The sequence below is a fragment of the Podarcis liolepis genome (assembly GCF_965112155.1).
Source record: "Podarcis liolepis genome assembly, chromosome: 14".
Classification (NCBI taxonomy): Eukaryota; Metazoa; Chordata; class Lepidosauria; order Squamata; family Lacertidae; genus Podarcis; species Podarcis liolepis.
The window spans coordinates 13,552,045-13,573,468 of record NC_139569.1 but is presented as its reverse complement, the minus strand read 5'-3'; the positions used below and the strand labels follow the sequence as shown (position 1 = coordinate 13,573,468).

The 21,424-nt window shown below is 45.8% G+C and overlaps 1 protein-coding gene across 8 annotated transcripts in view; it reads left to right on the top strand.

Moving 5' to 3' along the window:
* Positions 1-21,424, top strand: part of PRKAR1B (protein kinase cAMP-dependent type I regulatory subunit beta) — a 539,030-nt gene that overhangs the window by 59,237 nt on the left and 458,369 nt on the right. For all 8 annotated transcript variants that reach the window (XR_014518920.1, XR_014518921.1, XR_014518922.1 and 5 more), the window contains one exon: positions 10,086-10,244. Coding sequence is in view for 5 of the 8 variants with exons in the window: in XM_083474488.1 (XP_083330614.1) it covers positions 10,086-10,244 (159 nt within the window). In the remaining 3 variants the exon portion in view is untranslated. The remainder of the gene's footprint in view (positions 1-10,085; positions 10,245-21,424) is intronic.

Below are 21,424 nucleotides of genomic sequence, written 5' to 3'. Positions count from 1 at the left end.
GAGATGGAAGGCTATCAAGATGGAATGCACCCGAGGGGCCGTGAGAAAGGAGAGCAGACTATTTTCGGTAATCACCCAGTTTAGTTTACGTGTAGCTTGCCTCTTCCCATAGAGGACGAGAGCGGCAGCCTCGGGCTGATGGTTTCATCTTCAGGAATCTCACTGTGCTCTTCAGAACTTGCTCCCGAAGGGCTAAACCTTGAATTGGAAGTGCTTGCAAAGGGAGCCCTTTCATCAAGCAGATGGGAGATTCGTCCTGGCTGTATAGATGCCTGGGCACCCGAAAGTTCTGTCCCATGCCATTCAGGGAGATAGCATTGCAGATAGGGAAACCAGCTTAGGAACTTTAGAAACACACACACACACACACACACAGGCTGGATTGTGCCTCTGTTAAGGGATGACGTTGAGATACAAGCAGAGATCCCCTTAACCCCCTCCAGTCTGGAGCAAGCATCAATGGATTCAGGAGAGTGGTCCTTTTTATTTTTTTGTGTGGGGGCAAGAACCCCAAAATCCCATGATGTACAGAACATGCCCAGAGGTCATGAGATGATGATGGGCTGTTTTAAAAAAATGAAGGGAAGGGAACACAATGGAGTAGATGGAATGCCAACCAGGGAGCATTCCACTCTGCAATTTTTTGTTGCAGAACCTGATGGGTGTTTGTTGCTGCTGTTAATAATAATAATAATAATAATAATAATAATAATAATAATAATAATAACAACAACAACTTTATTGTCATTGCCCCCTCTCGGGGACAACGAAATTACTTGGCTGCTCCATCCACCCAGGTAGGGCACTCCACACAAAATCAAAACAACTATAAAAACACTAATTAAAACAATACAGTATAATACAGCAAGGAAGATTAGATGACTTTCAAAGTCCGGGCTCCCCATTCAGGGCCGAGATCGCTCTGGAGAAGAAGCTGTTCTTAAGACGGCTCGTTCTTGTCTTCATCGTCCTGTATCTCCGTCCCGACGGCTAGAAGATCAGATGCTTGAGGTTGTTGTTCTGAAATCCTCTTTGTAGTTTTTTAAAGTAAGCTTTGGAAATGTGATTTGTGTGTGTGTGTGTGTGTGTGTGTGTGTGGCTTATTTCAGTACTGGCTAATCTTAGGGACGCAGGGATCAGGTTATCTGATGCGGAAAGTCTCTTCCCATCCCTCTTCTATTTCAAGAAGCAAGCGGTGTATTTTAAGCTGCCCAGCAGCTCCTTGCAGTTATTTTAGTGAGAGGCACCTTCTTCTTCTTTTTAAAAAAGTGCTTGTTTGTGTCAGGGGACCGTCTAATTGGCATTGTTCGGAATCGAAAACCTCACACTCCGAAAGTCACTCCTCAGGAAATCCGTGTGACTCATTGTTCCTATCAAGGAAGGTAGCAATGCCACATCAGCAGGTCAAGGAGGAGAGGCAAAACTTGACAATTATCACAACTGCAGTGTTTATAGACGTGTGGTAACGTTGGCTTTATTTTTAAAACTTAGTGGCACCTTAGCAGCCAACAGGCTTGCGGAGGCATGAGCATGGCCGGGTATCTATTCTGCCCTGCAGTAAGGGGACAGGCATCAAAATCTGGCACCTAGGTACCCCCAGATCCTGTGCCAAGGCAGGTCAAATTGTGCATGCTAAGAAACGGTGCACATTTGCTCCTTCTCTCAAGGTCTACTGCCACTAGCCGCCTCCAAAACTCTCCTCAAAAAAGTGCACTTTCTACAAAGCCTTCAGCTCATCCCCACAGACTCCATCTCTTGCTGAACCTAAGGCTGTGCACACACCAGGGCCGGATTTAGGTTTGATGAGGCCCTAAGCTACTGAAGGTAATGGGGCCCTTTATATGTCCAGCTGTCCTTTGTCAACAACAAATTGCCACTGTTTTTTGTGTTGGATATATGCTATATGGTAATTTATGGACCTAATAGGTATCTAAACCCATCTGCACATAACAAAATAGGAGCCTACACAACACAAATCACTGTTGCTGTATGTAGGTTTTATTTTATTTGTTTTTTTTATCTTATATTTTGGAAATGTACATCCAGGTTTTTCCCCTTTAATTTTTTTGGGGGGCCCCCAAGAGAGTGGGACCCTAAGCTATACCCTGTTTAGTTTATACGTAAATCTGGCACTGCGCACACCCCATCCATATTTAAGCACACCCCATAATAAACTAAAGCTACCCTAATAAAAATAAAACTACCCCAGAAGCTCTGGTTTTCTCCTCACAGAACTACAATGCCCAGCACCCTTAATGAACTACAGTTCCCAAGATTATTTGGGGGGAAAGCCCTGAGCTTTAAACGGACAGTGCGGATGTGACCACTGGTCAAACTACACATTGCAGGGATGGATCCTGAGCATATACTATGCTGCTGAGCTGTTGCCACTCTGTGTGGCTGTCATCTGTCAGCATTGTGCAGAGTGGGCCATATCTTGGTGATGGACCACATGTTTTGCCTACAGAAGATCTCAGGTTCAAACAACAGCATCTCCAGGTAGGGCTAGGAATAGCCGCTGCCTGAGACCCTAGGGAGCCACTGCCAGTCTGTGAAAACAGTACTGAGCTACATGGACCAGTGGTCTGACTCAGTATAAGACAAGCACCATGTGTTCATTCTCCTGAACTAGATGGACAAATAGCCTGATCTAGGATACATCCATCCATCCATCCATCCATCCATCCATCCATGCATCCATTTCTCTCTCACCTTTCCTCCAAGGAGCTCAAGGTGGTGTATATGCTCCTCCTTCTCTTCATTTTAACCTCATAACAACCCTGAGAGGTAGGTTAGGCTGAAAGAGAGCATCTGGTCTTGTTGTTGTTTAGTCGTTTAGTCGTGTCCGACTCTTCGTGACCCCATGGACCAGAGCACGCCAGGCACTCCTGTCTTCCAGTGCCTCCCGCAGTTTGGTCAAACTCATGCTGGTAGCTTCAAGAACACTATCCAACCATCTCGTCCTCTGTCGTCCCCTTCTCCTTGTGCCCTCCATCTTTCCCAACATCAGGGTCTTTTCCAGGGAGTCTTCTCTTCTCATGAGGTGGCCAAAGTATCTGTCCTTCCAGTGAGCACTCAGGGCTGATTTCCTTAAGAATGGAGAGGTTTGATCTTCTTGCAGTCCATGGGACTCTCAAGAGTCTCCTCCAGCACCATAATTCAATCTGGTCTTAGGTACCCAGCAAGCTTCATGACCTAGTGGGGATTTGAACCCTAACGAACTCCATCTGCAACTCCATCATATGTTTACAGAATGGTGCTTGCCTCCCTCTCTGGCCCCCCATGTACCTCTAATCAGCGGGGGGGGGGGAGGGCCCCCCATAACCATGCTTGGAGAGGAGAGGGGGGGAATCATTCCATCTAGCCTTCTTATGAAACACATTTGCCTTAGTGTGATGTTGAATTCTTCCCCTGGTCTCCCAGGTCCTAGTCTAACACTCTAACCTCTACACCACACTGCATAACAGCTTGGCTTCACTTGAACTGCTGACAATGGCCCCTCTCGCAACTGGATGCTATTACTCACAGAATACTGTGAATAAAAATGTTGTTGTTCTTCTTGACAGTATTCCGCCTGCGTACATACATAGGTTAACTTTTTCCGCTAAGCCTGATTTGCATATGTTTAAATAAGCTGCCCTTGGCTTTTACTCAGAATGATCCATTGACCATGTTCTTTTGAGTCCTGGGTTGCCCTGGAAAGAGGAGAGAAAGACTGCACTGTGTGTGTGTGTGTGTGTGTGTGTGTGTGTGTGTGTAGGGGGGGGGGCGGTCAGATCCTGTTGCATCCCCATTTCCATCCCTAGGAAGCCTGCTACTTTGCTATTACATTTGATCTTCCAGTCACCTTGTTTATTCACATTCAAAAGTCTCTGAATCCAGAAAATCTAGATAGAGGAGCAGCTTAAGTCTCTTTCCGTCTTGGTGGTCAGACAGTCGCATCGCTTCCTCATGAAGCCTGGCGACCTGCCTAAACGTATCTGGTGAAACATAAATGATGGGCTTCCAGAAAAAAAAACCCTCTGAAAGTACCTGCTCCAAAGTGTGTGTTTTTGATGGGGGGGGGAGGAGTTCCAGATCTATATTTCCAAATTTAAACCTCCTTCCTGTTGGTTACTTTCATTTTACAAGCCTTGCTCTTTCCCCCTTTTCTTCCCTGCATAAAAAGAAAATAATGCTTAGCCGTTTCACTGTAGAACAGCTCTTACGGTCAGAAAGTTCTTCCTGATTTTGAGCTGAAATTTCTTTTCTTATAACTTGGAACCATTGGTTCAGATCCAACCCTCTGGCACAGGAGAAAACAAGCTTGCTGCATCTTCCATGTGGCAGCCCTTTAGATTTTTGAATCTATATCATATCGCCTCTCACTCTCTTCTTTTTCATCATCACCATCAACTGTTTGCTTGCATAACTACAGAACAAACCACACCATATGAAGAACGGTCGAAGTAGCTGGGTATTTTAGCCAGGAAAAGAGGAGACAAGAAAGGAGTTACTGTTCAACATTGGAACGGGCTTCCTCAGGAGGCTGTGGGCTCTCCTTCATCTGAGTTTTTAAAGCAGAGGTTGGTTGGATGGCTGGGCTGGACTAAATGACCCTTCAGGTCCCTTACAAATTTACAGTTCTATGAATCTATGAGAGCAGCTCACTACATCACCAGAGTTTACATAACAAAATATAAACCTTCCTCAACGTTTAAGTTGCAAGGCATAGCAAAGTTTAAATAGCCACGGGCATGAGTATTAATAGGCTAATCAAAGCATCTAAATAGATATACACTTAGATTGAACAATGCACAAATTATTCATACTAATGCTAACAACAGAAGTAAAAAATTAAAAAAACACAAGCCACTGAAATAGCAGCAGAAATAATACGCCTTAACCAAAACTAAACATTGCCCCCAGCTACAGCAGCTAAACAAGACCCCACCCTGGGAGCCTCTGGGCAGCTGCAGGAACAGCCTTTGTAGCTGGAGTCACAGAGGGGTGGGAAGGGGGAGAAATCTGATTCAGTTTGCATTTAAAGGTGAACCTACCTAATTTATGCTTTCCAGACACTATGAAAACCGAAGCAAGCCACCCTTTGAAATTTGCACTTCTCCGAGTTTTGCAATGCCATTCTCCACCCCAGGTCATGTGTGCCCAAATGCACACATTAGAGTAAAGTGTGCATAAAAATGCACATGTTGGTGAAAATGACCTGCAAAAAATAAATTAATTAAAAAATGCATTATGTTTGGGTAACATTGCTTTGCGAAAATGTGCCTATTCAGAGAAATTCGCACTAAAAATGCCCATGAATTTTCATGAGGATTAAAAGGAAGACACGAATGATAAATTGCTGCAGATTGCGGCAGGATAGGGGAGATAAATTGAAAGAACAAAATTGTCAGACATATATTTTTTTATCCTGCCTTGGTCTAGTCCAGCATTTTGACTGGCAATAAATGGCTCTCCCATATCATAGACAGAGGTTCCCCCAAGACCCATTTAAATAGAGAAGCCAAGGACTGAACCTCAGGCTTAATACAGGCAAATCATGTGCTTTACCACTGAACCCAACACAGCTCTACTCCAAATAACAAATTTGGTTTCTTACATTACTTAAATTGGTGTGCATGTGTCCTTTTCATCTCTTAAGAAACAGATTTCTTAAAACTTTCCCTCACACCCTGTCTCTGGGTGTATGTGTGTGTGTGGGGGGGGAGTGCTCCTTTTGGCTGATATTTTTCACCTTTCTTCATTCTTTCTCAGGAAACCAGAAGGCTAAAATAAGCTGGGACCTTAAATAGACTTCTTCCACGTGGACAATGTTTCATTCTTCCTCTTTTTTTTTTTTAAAAAAGGCAGATTTGCAAGTAAACTTAGCGTGGCTGAACTTTCAGCCCAGAGGACAGGATGACAGGGCCATGTATCATCAATACACTTTGTCATCATCGCGAAAACAAAATTCACTGTGCCATGTCTGGCCTAGCACTGAGGTTTTAAACTTTGAGTACAGTGTCTTCCTGTTTCAAACACGCCGGTCATTTGTGTTAGTTCCTCTAACCCCCAAAACACACTTTCCCACCTCATTTCTGAGGCTGATATTAGAAAATGACATTTTTATTGGGGAAGTGAATGCAGGTTCTTAAGTTCACATTGCTGGAGAATTACAACACGTCCAGACAGCTGCATTATGCGCTCCTTCTTGGTCACTAGAGAAGGGAGCAAGGGTGGTTTCTGAGCACAATTCAAAATGTTGGTGCTGACCTTTAAAGCCCTACATGGCTTTGGCACTGTATACCTGAAGAAGCATAGCTACCCCAATTGCTCAGTCCAGACACTGAAGTCCAGCTCCAAGGGCCTTCCTGGTGGTTCCCTCATTGCAAGAAGTGAAGTTACAGGAAACCAGGCAGAGGGCCTTCTTGGCAGTGCCTCCTGCCCTGTGGAACACCCTCCCATCAGACGTCAAGGAAATAAACTGCGCTCTTTTTATTTTAGATGGAACTCACCAGAACTCAGTTCTGGCACCTCTCAGGTGGTCACCATTGCCATTCTAAGAGGTGTTCATGGCAGTGCTTTTTCTAGAAAAGTAGCACTGTAAATAAACAACTATTTGACTTTTAAAAGACATGTGAAGGCAGCCTTGTATCAGGAAGTTTTTAATGTTTGATGTTTTCCTGTGTTCTGTGCATTGGCTCCCAGTACATTTCCGAGCACAATTCAAAGTGTTGGTGCTGACCTTTGACGCCCTAAATGGCCTTGGTCCTGTATACCTAAAGGAGCATCTCCACCCCCATCATTTTGCCCAGACGCTGAGGTCCAGCGCCAAGTGCCTTCTGGCTGTTCCCTCATTGCGATAAGTGAGGTTACAGGGAACCAGACAGAGGGCCTTCTCAGTAGTGGCGCCCACCCTGTGGAACACCCTCCCTTCAGATGTGAAGGAAACAAGCAGCTATCTTATCTTTAAAAGACAGCTGAAGGCAGCCCTGTTTAGGGAAGTTTTTAATATTTAATGCTGTATTGTTTTTAACACTTGATTGGGAGCCGCCCAGAGTGGCTGGGGAAACTCAGCCAGATGGGCGGGGGTTTAAATAAATAAATTATTATTATTATTATTATTATTATTATTATTATTATTATTATTATTATTTATTTTAATTTGTTGCCCACTCTGGGCAGCTTCCAATGAAAAATAAAAGAACATAACAAAACATTAAATATTAAAAGCTTCCTGATACAGCGCTGCCCTCGGTTGTCAATGGAAGCTTGTGGAGTAGGTTATCTCCTTGACATCTGACAAGAGAGCATTCCACAGGGCGGGTGCCACTACTGAGAAGGCCCTCTGCCTGGTTCCCTGTAACCTCCCTTCCTGCAATGAGGGAGCCACCAGAAGGCCCCTGTGCTGGACCTCAGAGAGCTACTGTCCGTCCGTGTGGACAGTAGGGAGCTAGATGGACCAAAAGTTTGACTCAGTATAAAGCAACTTCCTGTGTGCCTGCGGCCCCAGCAATTGCTTGAATTCCACTTTACTAATGAAATTTATAAAGCAGAGGCGTGCGGTGGGGGAGAGGAAGGCATCCCTTTTATGTAAGATCTCTCCCCTGTTCCGTGCTGGATTTCTTTTGAGTTTCACAATGGTGGTGTTTTCCTGCAAACTTCCTTGCAGCTACCTTCTCCTCTCCTTTCAAGTCCGACAGTATTGCCGAAACAGAAAAAGGAAGACAGTGACAGCCCTGCCCCTTGGTTCTGTGCGCGCCAGACTCTACAAAGAGGGTGTGTTGGGGGAAACCCTCAGATGCCAACACACCACAGGGAGCTGGAAACTCAAAGAGCAAATGCAGCCCTTGTACTAAAAGCAAGAAGACTTGAAATTCTGTCCGCAAAGCAGGTTGTTCCACCAATCACTGCGGTTGTTTTTAGTGACTCTGTAAGGAAATGGCTCAGCTATTGTTTCTGGACTGTTGACTTCCAGAGACCCATAGCATGTGAGGGAGACAGCTATTTTTTGGAATGTGCATTTTGCAACGTGTATTTTGGAAGAACAGTCATTTCCCCTTTAACTAAGTTCATAAATTGGGGTTTTTAGAAAATAAAATAAAAATCTGTGTATTAAACTTGCTTGAAAATTCAAATTAAAAAAACAAAACAGATACAAAGGGTAAGTTATTAATATAACAGGCTTTGTACAGCTCAATAGCTATACATAAAGATAATCTCAATACGTTCTGCCCCCTTTAGGTTTTCCATTACAAAATTCTTCTTTACAGGGTTGTGAGATGAAGAGATAACTCAGAAGTCTCATAGTCTAGTGTACATCAAGGATGGGGAAGGAGGAGGCATTATCCTTTACACTTGTGTCATCAATAAAGACTTTCCTCAATTTTTTTCTCAAATGGGTCCACTATCTTTTGCCCCTGGTTGCCCTTAACTCAATAAAACCAATTTAGTTAAGGGTAACCAGGGGTTTTGTTTTGGAAAAATCTGTGATATTTGCAGACATTCGCAAATTATATTCCTATGGTGTGGGGATTAAGAGAAAATGGATATTGAAGTTGGAAGGATAAACGCTTGACATTGGTTAGGCAATGGTCTGAATCTCTTATTGCCCTTTCTCGTTTGAATCTATTTCTTGCAATTGTCAATCTTCTTTGGATAACACATGAGAAAGCCTATGCTACTATACATTGGGTGGGGCGGAGGGGGGGGAATTAGGCCAAGGGCCACATTCTCTTCTGAGCAGCGTTCTGAGGGCTGCTGTCAGGCTTTAGGGAATCCGACCCCCCTCCCTCACGGCAGGCTGCCAGTAATGGAAAGACAAAAAGCTCTTACCAAGTCTTTTATTCAATATTCACAGAGAGAGCCGTAGAAATGCTGTCTCTTGGATAATGGCGTTGCTTCGAGTAATATCTTCCCCCCTTCCCTTCTCCATCGTCAACAGCCCCACACCCCTTACGGTGTCTGCTTAGGGACAATTGCCTCTGGGCTCTCTGCTGTCCTACTTTCATTGCTCTCCGTGTTCTGGGAGAAGGGGGGGTCTGGAATGCTCTCTAGCGATAATGCGTCAGCCAGCTGTTCCTGCTCCACTTCTCCCGTTATTTCCCAGCTTTGCCCCTCTTCTATCTCTGAGCTGTGACCCTCTGCAAACCACCGTTGTAAATCTATACCATCTTCCTCTTCTCAGGAAGGTTCAGGAGAAGGGGGAGGCCATCTCCACCATTCCTCTTCAGTCCATGTCAAAAGTTGGCAGAGAAATGAATGTAAACGTTTCCTTTGTACATTGACCTCTGCACACACACCCTTCTCTAGCCTCCATCTGGGAAAGTAAGGGGCATCATCAGAGCTCAGGAACACATTCCAGGCAGGCCAAAACGTTCTGGGTACCAAACAAGGCCAGTGAAGGGTGTGGCCTGATGGGAGTTATGACAGCCACATAGAAAGGCCTGGAGGGCCACATTTGATTGCCAGGTCCGGGGTCCCCCTTCTATATATGTTTAAGTTAACACTGATGAATTATTCTTATCATAGAATCATAGAACTGTAGAGTTGGAAGGGACACCGAGGAAACCCAGCTAAATGGGCAGGGTATAAATAATAAAATTGTTTTCATCATCATCATCATCATCATCATCTAGTCCATGGGTAGGCAACCTAAGGCCCAGGGGCCGGATCCGGCCCAATCGCCTTCTAAATCCGGCCCACGGACAGTCTGGAAATCAGTGTGTTTTTACATGAATAGAGTGTGCCCTTTTATTTAAAATGCATCTCTGGGTTATTTGTGGGGCCTGCCTGGTGTTTTTACATGAGTAGAATGTGTGCTTTTATTTAAAATGCATCTCTGGGTTATTTGTGGGGCATAGGAATTCGTTCATCCCCCCCCCCAAAATATAGTCTGGTCCCCCACAAGGTCTGAGGGACAGTGGATTAGCCCCCTGCTGAAAAAGTTTGCTGACCCCTGATCTAGTCCAGCCCCCTGCAATGCAGGAATATGAAGCTGCCCCATACGGGAATCAAACCTGCAACCTTGGCGTTATCAGCACTGTGTTCTAACCAACTGAGCTATCACTGATGCTCACATTGCTTTTTTCTCTCACTGGCAGGTGTATGTGAATGGAGAATGGGTCACCAGCATTGGAGAAGGAGGAAGCTTTGGAGAACTCGCCCTCATCTACGGAACGCCAAGGGCTGCAACGGTTAAAGCCAAGACAGACCTCAAGCTTTGGGGTATCGACAGGGACAGCTACAGGCGCATTCTAATGGTGGGTTTATAACCTAATTATTTGCCTAAGTTATTGCTGCTATTTCACTGGTTCCTTTACGGATGCCGTAAACCCATATGGTGCTTTAGTGTTTTACAACAGAGGTTAAAGGTTTTGAAAATTGAGGGTTTGGTCTCTGCTTTGCTTGGAAAATCAACAGCAGTGCATGGGTTTCTACTGTGGGAGAGAAAGGCACTGTAAACAGAATGCACCATCCCATATTGTCTTTATGAGAAGTGAGATGCTTCCAGCCTTCCCCTTTTGCCTCCAGAAAAGTAGCCAGCAGGAAAACGGTCAGGACCTGGCTGGGGTCACGTCGTGGGCGACCAAACCCAAATCTAAGCCTGGAAGTTGCAAAAAGGATGGGAAGCTGGAACCTGAAGATCAGCAAGTACAGTGGTACCTCGGGTTAAGTACTTAATTCGTTCCGGAGGTCCGTTCTTAACCAGAAAATGTTCTTAACCGGAAGCACCACTTTAATGGGGCCTCCTGCCGCCGGCGCGCTGCCGGAGCCCGATTTCTGTTCTTATCCTGAAGCAAAGTTCTTAACCCAAGGTACTATTTCTGGGTTAGCGGAGTCTGTAACCTGAAGCGTATGTAACCCAAGGTACCACTGTATAGCTTTACTGAGCAAGTGGAAGCTGAAAGCCCAGCCCATAGTACTTAGGCTACACTTGGCCAATCCAGAGACTCCATACTGCCGGCCAGTTGGAAGGGCTGATGTTGCCTTATCCTCATCCATTGAGAGTCCTTCCTCACCCCACAGAACACCCTGCCTGCCATTATAATAGCTGCGCTAGAGAACATGGGGTGTACTGCAAATGGTAATAGGGACATTCCTGGGAGAGGAGGAGCCCAATGGTGGTTGGTCCAGCCAGGCCGACGGAGAGGGCTTTGCTGCCTCACCAATTTGCCGGGTTTATTTATTAAATTTGTATACTGATGGAGCCAAGTGAAATGTTATGTTTCGTTATGGTTTATTTATATGCTGCTTTTGGGCCACAAAGGGTTATCCCTCTTCAGCCCCACATTTTTGTTCTTCCAGCCCTCTTTTTTTAAGACCTCCCCCCTTCCTCTCTGCCTGTTGTTTCCTCCAGCATTTATATACACACAGGTCCCACTTACAGTATACGTGTTCTGTGGAAATTGTAGACTTGTTACGTGAACGTTTGCCGGGAAATCGTTTATTAGGCAAATGTTCACATAACAAGTCTACGACTTCCATTGTTTCCTATGGAAATATTTATGATTTGGGATTTGTCCGATTCTCCCCTTTTCCCCCAATGGTTTTTCCCTAAAGTGGCTGCAGCCCAAGGAAAACACTGATTTGTCCGATCTCTTCTGTTCTCTGTTTTGTCTAATCTTGCTCGTTTCCTGCATGGTTTCTGCCCCAAAATGGCTGCCGTTCACCAGCAAAGCAGAAACAAGCAAGGAAATAAGGAAGTGGGCAAACTCCCAATGTTTGGATATCTGAATCTGCGGTACTTATAGTGACGTTTGGGCATAATTCTTTATGTGTGGATAGGTGAATTTTTGGGACACAGGTGGCGCTGTGGGTTAAACCACAGAGCCTAGGGCTTGCTGATCAGAAGGTCGGTGGTTTGAATCCCCACGACGGGGTGAGCTCTCGTTGCTCAGTCCCTGCTCCTGCCAACCTAGCAGTTTGAAAGCACGTCAAAGTGCAAGTAGATAAATAGGTACCGCTCCGGTGGGAAGATAAACGGAGTTTCCGTGTGCTGCTCTGTTTCTCCAGAAGTGGCTTAGTCATGCTGGCCACATGACCCGGAAGCTGTACGCCAGCTCCCTTGGCCAATAAAGCAAAATAAGCGCCACAACCCCAGAGTCGGCCACGACTGGACCTAATGGTCAGGGGTCCTTTAAGTGAGTTTTTGCACAATGAGCGGGTAGATAGCAGGACTTGGTGTAGCCTTTGCTAGCCCCCATCCCTCTTCCCTGGGTCCTTGTATACATCCTGGCTCCATGTCTTATATCAGCCACTTGGCCAAGCCAGCCTTGAGATGTGGCTAAGCCAGCAGCTACTAACAGACAAATTGTAAGTGGCTTACATATTAAGTCTGCAGTCAACCCATCACAAATGGATAAAAGACAGTTTGGGTTTCAAGGCACCAGCGCACCTATTATTTCAGAAATTTCCTCCATCACCTCTTCCTAAAATTTGTACGCCCACTATCATTTCTAAATTGATTAATCATCCTCCCCAAACTACCGCTCAGTCAGTAGGTCTTCCCCCCATCCCTTTTCCTACTAGTTCCTTTTTTACTCACTTTCTCACCCAGTAGGTGGGAAATACTTATTGCTGTTGATTAGAGAGATCAAATGGAGCATGTTGTGCAACACTTTTCTTGTCAGCCATAAATTCTCTGAGGGGGCCCTGCTACTTACCGCACTGGGCATCTGACTAATCCATCCAGGAGTCATGTATTCATGGCCTGAATACCTTTGCGGGGCTCTTTTTTTGAGTGTATGTGTAATAACCAGTAGCGTACATACAACTCCACATCTGCAAGGCAGCCCTGAGGATGAATGAGTACGTTTCCTTATTGGGACATCCTTCATGACTAATGCAAGTTAGTCAGCTAGTCTCTCTCCACAAACTATCAGTACTGTTTCCTCAACTTGAAGCTGTCAAACATATAAATAATATCGGGATTTATCCAACTAAGTTCTATGCAGAGCATACCCACTGAAATGAATGAACCACTCATGTCCATTCATTTCAGTGGGTCTACTCTGTGCATTGTATACAGCCGACTGAGTCTGCCAAAGCTGAAGGAGGGCGAAGAAGAGTGGTTTAGAAATCTTTAAAATTAATATGCTTAAAAAATAACAATCCTTCAACACTTTTCAGAAACGTGGTTCCAAAACCCTGTTTTTGCCAGCCGCTCTTCAAAAGAATTCGGGATTTGAGAACATTTTAAAAATTCCTCCTGCCCCCAGAAACTCTCAGCTCTGCGATTCTGTGAATAACAAACCCTCAGATGTAAAACAAACCCATTGCTGCAACTCTACTTAGCGCCGTGGAACGGATAGTGCCAGGGTCTTTTGAAGTATTTTGGTTTCATGATCAGCAACGCGTTTGTTTCAGCGGCTGTGTGCGCACAGACTGTTTTGTGCTCTGCTAAGAATGTTCCATTCTAAGCATAATTCAATATCAGGCTTACATAAGAATTAACTAGGGCTTCACACTGGGACCTCAAGCCAGCTCCCCGCTTGCCAGGATCCGCCTTCTTATTTGCAACCTGGGCCTGCTCTCCCCATTCTCCTGGCTTCAGTTGGTTGAGCTCCCAAATTCAAGGCGCAGCTTTCTAGGAAGCAGCCCCTCAACTCCTGTTAGCACAGATGTAGGGGGTTCTGAGGATGGAGAGAGGGAACAGGGGAGAGGAGGCAAAAGGAAACCCGGAGTGAGAGAATGAGATGCAGAGAGGGAACCAAGCCAGGGGGAGAGCGGATTGGAGGAGAAGAAAAGGAGATGCCACAGAGGGTGGAGTTGATGGGACTAGGTGGTTTGTTGTGTGCTTTGGAATCGAAATTGAATTGAAATTGAAATACTTTATTGTCACTTGTACAACTTGTATACAGTGAGATTACACGAGCACTCCCCACTCAGCTCTCTTAGTCTTCATCCCCCTTGTTTACTTACGCACGCCCACCAAACCCGAAAGTCAGTTGCCCTGTTGTTATCTTTTCATTCAGCAGCCTAACAGCCCATGGATAGAAGCTGTTCTTTACCCTGTTGGCACAACTAATCATGCTTCTATATCTTCTGCCTGAGGGCAGGAGATCCAGAAAGTGCTGGCCAGGGTGTGAATCATCCCTGAGAATTTTCCTCACTCTCCTGAGGCAACGTTCTTCCGCTATTTCATCCAGCGGATTCACGCGACAGCCCATAATATCTGTCCCGTGAATCTGCTGGAAGGACTATTCATACAAGTCCTCCTTTTGGGCTTCCCATGGGCATATGGCTGGCCACTGTAGGAACAAGATGCTGGACTAGATAGGTCATTGGTCTGATCCTGCAGGCTCTTTGTACATTCTTATGTGATAGACAGGGACAGGGGAGGGCTTCAATGCAGTTATTACTTAAAGGCAAATCTCTCAAATTTGTACTTTCTGAAACAATATGGGAAACATAGCCCAGCCCCGCCCCCCTGCATTGAAATTAGCAATTATCTGAATTTTGCAATGTAGTTCTCCAGCCAAGCATTGTTTACAAAATTTGTAGAATTGTAGAATTGTAGAGTTGGAAGGGGCCACAAGAGCGATCTAGTCCAGCCCCCTGCAATGTATATATTGGTGGTGGTGGTGGTGGTGGTGAAGCAGGGGTTCCTCTCCAAATTCCCCCTCCACTGCTTTTTCACACTTCGTTGATGGCTCCAGCCTCTGCATGGGTGGCACTGTTTGGGCTGCATAAGCAACGCAGTGTTATTATTTATACCATTCTTTCCACTGCCAAGCATTTTGGAAATGGCTGATCCGCTGTTTGGGATTGCTTTATGCAGTTTTTTTTTAATGAATTTACGATGTAAGGTTTTATGTCTTTTGGACAGAACTTCTCTAGTTGTTGTTGCTTTAGATGCTTGGTAAAAGTAAGGGGTTTTGTTTGTTTTGTTTTTACTGGAAATGATAAAAAGAAACTTGGTCAAGAGGGCCAGGGGCCTGCTCCAGATTACCAGAAGGAATGGGGAGACTGGGAGGGCTGGTTGGTGTTGCCCCCAAACAACTGCATTTGCTGTCTCATTCTTAAAAGTCACAGAACCCTGGAGATGAAAAAGGTGAAATGGCTATGAGGACCTTCTAAGCAGGAGTGCCGCCTCATACTCTATCTGGAGAGGAGGGATTGCCAGTGTGGTCATGCAGTGGTTAGAGTGTCAGACTAGGATCTGGGAGACTAGGGAGCCATCGTGGTGTAGTGGTTAAGAACAGTGGACTTGTAATCTGTGAATCGGGTTCACTTCCCCGCTCCTCCACATGCAGCTGCTGGGTGACCTTGGGCTAGTCACACTTCTCTGAAGTCTCTCAGCCTCACTCACCTCACAGAGTGTTTGTTGTGGGGGAGGAAGGGAAAGGAGATTGTTAGCTGCTTTGAGACTCCTTAAGGCAGCGGTTCTCAACCTGTGGGTCCCCAGATGTTGTTGGACTACAACACCCATCATCCCTGAGCTCTGGCCTTGCTAGCTGGGGATGATGGGAGTTGTAGTCCAACAACATCTGGGGACCCACAGGTTGAGAACCGCTGCCTTAAGGGGAGTGAAAGGCGGGATATCAAGTCCAAACTCTTGTTCTCCTCCTCCTCCTCCTCCTCCTCCTCCTCCTCCTCCTCCTCCTCCTCCTCCTCCTCCTTCTTCTTCCTCCTCCTACTCTGGGTTCAAATCCTCCCTCAGCCATGAATCTCACAGGGTGACCTTGGGCCAGCCACTCACTGTCAGCCTAACCTGCCTCACAGGGTTGTTGTGAGGATTAAACGAGGAACAGGAGAACCATTTTAGGCCACCTTGAGCTCCTTGGAGGAAAAAGTGTGACATTGATGCAAGAGCCAGAAGCAAATAAATAAAATTACACAAAAGAAAGGAGTTTAGGGAAGAAATGGGTTCAAGGGTCCCACCGAAAGCATACACAAAAACACACAGTCCTCTTTCTGAAGGCTTGTCAGGTCCAAATCTGGTTGGAAGGTAAGTAGGCGAGGGCTTGAATTTGCCTATCGCTCATTGGTGCCTGGACAGCCAGCAATGGCCACTTGCCATTATGGTTATGCTTTGCCTCCTCAGCTGGAGGAAGCAATGCTTCTGAATATCAGTTGCTGGGGACCACAGGAGGGGAGAGGGCTCTTGTGGTTAGATCCTGCTTGGATGGGCCATTGGCCTGATCCAGCAAGTTCTCCTTACATTCTTAGGTTCATAGAAGAGTGAGCAACGCACACAGCGTGTCACTTGGTGGCAGCCTCCCTCCCTATGGTGAGATGTATCTATATTTGAATTAAACCATTCATTTCTACATTTTCATCCATGCATGCAATTTAGCACATGCAATGAGAGCCAGTGTGGTGTAGTGGTTAAGAGCAGTAGATCCGTAATCTGGGGAACCGGGTTCGCGTCTCCGCTCCTCCACATGCAGCTGCTGGGTGACCTTGGGCCAGTCATACTTCTCTGAAGTCTCTCAGCCCCACTCACCTCACAGAGTGTTTGTTGTGGGGTAGGAAGGGAAAGGAGAATGTTAGCTGCTTTGAGACTCCTTCGGGTAGTGATAAAGCGGGATATCAAATCCAAACTCTTCTTCTTCTTCAATTCCAACGAGCCCCTTTTCGTCCTCTTGTTTTGGCAATACCTTAGTGGCCAACCTAAGCCCAGGGGATGGGGAGCATATGAAGATGGGCTGTGCTGCACTTACAGATTTCTGAGAGGAGAACTTGGTTTGCTGCCTCTCACGATATCTTCTGAGGTCAAATCTATTTGGCACCCTCTTTTGACAACATGCAGGCGGTTTGGTATCCTTTCCTCAGCAGAGTACATTTGCCAGAGTTCTGTCCACTGTGTGCTTAAAGAAATGACCATTACTTTCCATGGAAAACCATTTTTTTTTTTTTTTTGCACTGACTAAAGGATCACCGAGTCAGGTGGATTTCCCAATCTTTTCCAGTTCAGTCTGTCTAGCCGTGTAGCTTTCATTTAATTTTTTTAACGTGTTCTTCGTTCACCCCTCTCTTTGGGATTTTCACCCTCTAAATATACCTGAAGACTTTCCACTGGCTTCTCTTGTTTGTCCAAAGTTTCCTTGATTGCTGTCCGCCTTGGAGAAGGGCGGCAGGAGGACGGGACGTGCGGTGTTTAACAGAATGAAAAGCTGCAAAGCTTTAAATGCTTATCCTGCCCCCCATAAATCACTGCTGGATTTTTTAAAGCAATACTTCTGAACTCTGCTTGCCGAGATGTTTCTGGCAATGAGACATCCAGATGGAACATGGGGCCGCAGGTGCAGGAACATCAGAGCCACAGAGATTGAGACTGTCATCTCCCTGGCCAGTTGTGTGATGGTGTGTTTGCAAAAAGAAGCCCTAATCGAAATGGCATCAGCTTTTATTTTCCTGATGCCATATCGTGTTGCAAACCCTGGACTCACTTCACTGCCTGTAAATCCCTTTTTGGCATTCTTCTTTTCTATTGAATCTTTGTGCCTCTTTTTTTTTTAATGGCCTGGATACCAAAGTTCCAGTTTTCCAAAAGGCATCTTATTGATAACCCTGCAGCATATGGTTTAGAAGTATCTTATTTTTTTATGATCTGCTAACACATTCGGTTATTACTTTAAAATAATAATAATAATAATAATAATAATAATAATAATAATAATAATAATAAATGACTTGTGTTCAGGACTAGTCAGTTTAACAGCATACTGCTCTCATGTATAGCCAAGCGTAAGTCCCACTGAGTTAAATGGTACTTGTTCCCTGGAAAGTATGCTTTAGGATCACAGTCTAAAGACTGTTCTTCATTCATCAGCTGTCTTTTATGCAGTGCACTGATTCATTGAGACATTAAATTTGCACAATTTATTATTATTATTAGCATTTATATCCCACTTTTTTCTCCAAAGAGATCAAGGTGGCATACATGGTTCTCCCTGTCCTCCACAACCACCCTGAGAGGTAGTGACTGGCCCAAGGTTGCTCAGCATGGGCTTCATTGCTGAAAGGGGATTCGAACCCTGGTCTCCCAGTCCTAGTACAGCACTCTAATCTCATCCACTACTGTCCCAGTACTGTAATATTACTGCATATTATAAAGACAGTGTCAAAATGGTGAGTGTTTTGTGCAAACATTCGCCCTGTGAAATGGGTTCCTCCATTTTGGCCATGATTTTTACATGGGGGAAAAAACAAGCTGATGGTGTTTCTGCTTTCAGAGAAAGGCCAGAAAGCATTGTTCTTAACTTTGAAGTGTTATCACATAGCCAAAGATGATTGGTACATGTTGTTATTATCAGGAGTTCAGCCTACACTCGAGTAGGACCCAAGCATAGACACATGCCTGACTGGCATGTTCTCTCCCTCCTGGACGATTGTTTGGTAGCTTCAAAAGCTTTCTTCTTCCCGAACATCACAGCAACTGATGCCAACAGACACCGGCACACTTAGGGATCCGCAGAGTTTGTGCATCATGCGTAACAGACCTCAGCAACTCAGCATTTTGGCTAATCTACTTTATTTACATATAAACACACACAGAGCACTGCAACATGGCTTCCTCTCTCTCTAGCATCAGACAGCAAAGAGAATAAGAACAAAGGACAATAGTCCCACTTCATGGAACACAGTAACACAAACATCCTGTCTCCATCGCTTCCCACTCTGTGGAGTCAAAACATATACAGTCATGTGATAGACAACAACCCCATGACTGCAGTCATGGAGCAGGAATTCTAACAGTTATGACATCATCACCCTAGCCACGTGATCCTCGATTGGCTATATAATGTAGCCGTCAAGAAGACAAATCTCTTAAAGAAGAATTTAAGAGGATCAATGAACCAGAACAAAATGGTGCAGAAGACACAGGTTTCAGGAGCACTCTTGGAGAACTTGTCTGGGACCCTCAGGCTCCCACTTCTGTGCCAAAAATGTCCTTACACAAAAGTTGTAACTTTGGCCTGCAAATGACCAGAACCTCCATACAGGTACATTTCAGAGATGTGCCTTTCAGAGAAGTATCAGTCTAAACAACAGAAAGATAGAAAGAGAAGCCACCATAGAAATAAAACTACAGGGATAGTCTGAGAACCTGGAGGTTCCTCACTCTTGTCTTATCTCCATGCAAACTCCTCTTCTGCAAACTGAGTTGCACCCACATTTGCAGAAGGTGCATACTTGAATTCAACCCTCCCCTCTGAAAATAGTGACAGTCTGGAAGTGCCCTTCAGTGTCAAAAGGTCTTTTCCTACAGGAAGCAGCTGTAGGTTAGTTTTGTTGTTGTTGTTACAGTTTTATTCTTTCACCCTCCTTCCAAGCTGAATTCCTGCTTTCCCATCTCTGGCCTGCTTTTCCTTTAAACTATTCCAGGCTGTGGTTGTGCAGCCCTGCCTGGCTCCTTGATTACTGCTTCTTAAAATTCTTCTGCGCCCACAGTCATTTTCAAAGAGCAGTAGATGCACCATCTGCCTTTGCTCCCCCCCCCAGCCCGCCCACCTCCTTCTCCCTCCAAGCCTATCGCCACAAGGCACGCACCTGCCTGGTTTTCCACAGCCGCCAACTTGGGTGCATGCGCCAGTTGAAGTTTCCACCCTGGACGCTGCTGCAGGAGGACATGGATGGATACACAGTGTCCAGTTTTCCACTTGCTGTCCCACGCTGAGCTGTCAGGCTTTGGCGAGGGCTTGTTGTTAGAACGTCTAGCATTTCCAGGGCTCAGGCATCCTCCAGGATCAGGAGCCAGGTTCATCCGACGGGGAGGTCAGATAAGGGTCAGAGCCGGCCAAGGCAGTTCGCAGCAAGCACCCCGGCGAGATAGGCCTGAGCACACACCGTGTGTTTTTTCAGCACTTATCTTACTGAGCCTGTCACTCAGCGAAAGAACATCTGCTTTGCACGAATCTGATCCCTGGCATTTCTGTTTAAAGTAGAGATGGGAAACTGGTGGCCGTCCAGATGTTGTTGGATATCAGCTCCCATCAGCCCTGATGGTCAGGGATGATGGGAGTTGTAGTTTAGCAACAGCCAGAGAGCCACACAATCTGTCACAGCTTAAAACCATGGCGAGCCTAGGCCTGTATTGGCCCTAGACCAAGGGTGGAGAACTCCCAAGTGACCAGTTTTTGCCCACGTGGGTTGAAATCAAAGGTGCCTCAGTTTGCAAGTCGTAACCATCAGCTGATTGCCAGGGCTTGCAAAGCACCATGCCTGGGACTTCACAGGTGCTGACTGCCAGGAGCAAACTCTGTTTTGACACAGATGCATCTTTATGTAACCTACACCTGATATCATGCATGATATCAGTTCTGGTGTAGGATGGGTAGGTGTGACTTGGCCAGGCCAACATATCCTTGTGGGCCCAAACAGAGAGGCCCGCTGGACCTGACAAAGCAAGCTGCCTTCAGTGACCCAGTAGGCCAAAGCCAGTACCAAACCATGTTCCATCCCTGCTATCTCTAGGGAAGAGCTGGAGAGCTTCTCAAATAAGGCAATAATGGTCTACAGGGGTGGCCCAAGGTGTTATGGCACCTGAGGTGGAATGCCCCACTGTTGTTCCCACAATGTAGGGGGGCAAACTCCATAAGGTCTTCTCCTCAAGAAGCCCTTGAGGAGTTGTCCCCACTGGGTAGGGGGGCAGATTGTTTATAGATTCCCTCCCACACCCGCTCAGTGGTGGAGCTATGCACCAGCTTTGCCTTTTAGGAGAAGATGGTAAAAGCCACACCTCTCAGTGGAAGGGAGATCTGTCTCCTTGTGCCTAGAGGCTGGGGAGACCCATGGCAAAGCTGGGTGTTGGAATGGGGGTGCCTCTCCTTGGGAGGTTGCCGCCTCACCCTGCCTTATGGGCATGATGGCACTGATGGTCTAGCTAGATCAGTGGTTACAGCTCTCCAAGGCTCTCTGTAGAGGTCCTTCCAGCAATGATACTCAAGGTGGTATGGTGTAGTGGTTAGAGTGCTGGACTCAGGTTCAAATTTCCACTCAGCCATGAAACTTTGCTATGTGGCCTTGGGTCAGCTCTCAGCCTAATGTGCTGCACTAGATTGTTGCAAGGATGAAATAATAATAATAGAGAGACGCATGCTTACCACCGTGAACTGCTTTGAGGAAAAGCTGTGCTATAAATGTAAATCCATAATCAACAGTCTTGGTGCAGTATGTGTGTTCAGTGGGACAATCCTTGAGTGTCAAACAAGTTTAATTATTGTTCCCGGCATCTGGGAACTATATGGCGGTGCACTAAGGAACCCTCTTGCAGAAGTTTTCCAGAGTTCCTTGCAGGAAGCCATGACACTTAAAAAAGGTAAAGAAATGAGATGGTTTCTCAGCGCAGGTGGTTATTTCTTTATAAAGCCACCTACGCTTGCTACGTGCAGTATAAACCGTAGAAACAACAGACACCCCTGCCCTCAGGCTTAAGCTCTGAAACGATAAAGACGCAATTAAGGACAAAAGAAAAGAAAAGCACAAGGGGAAG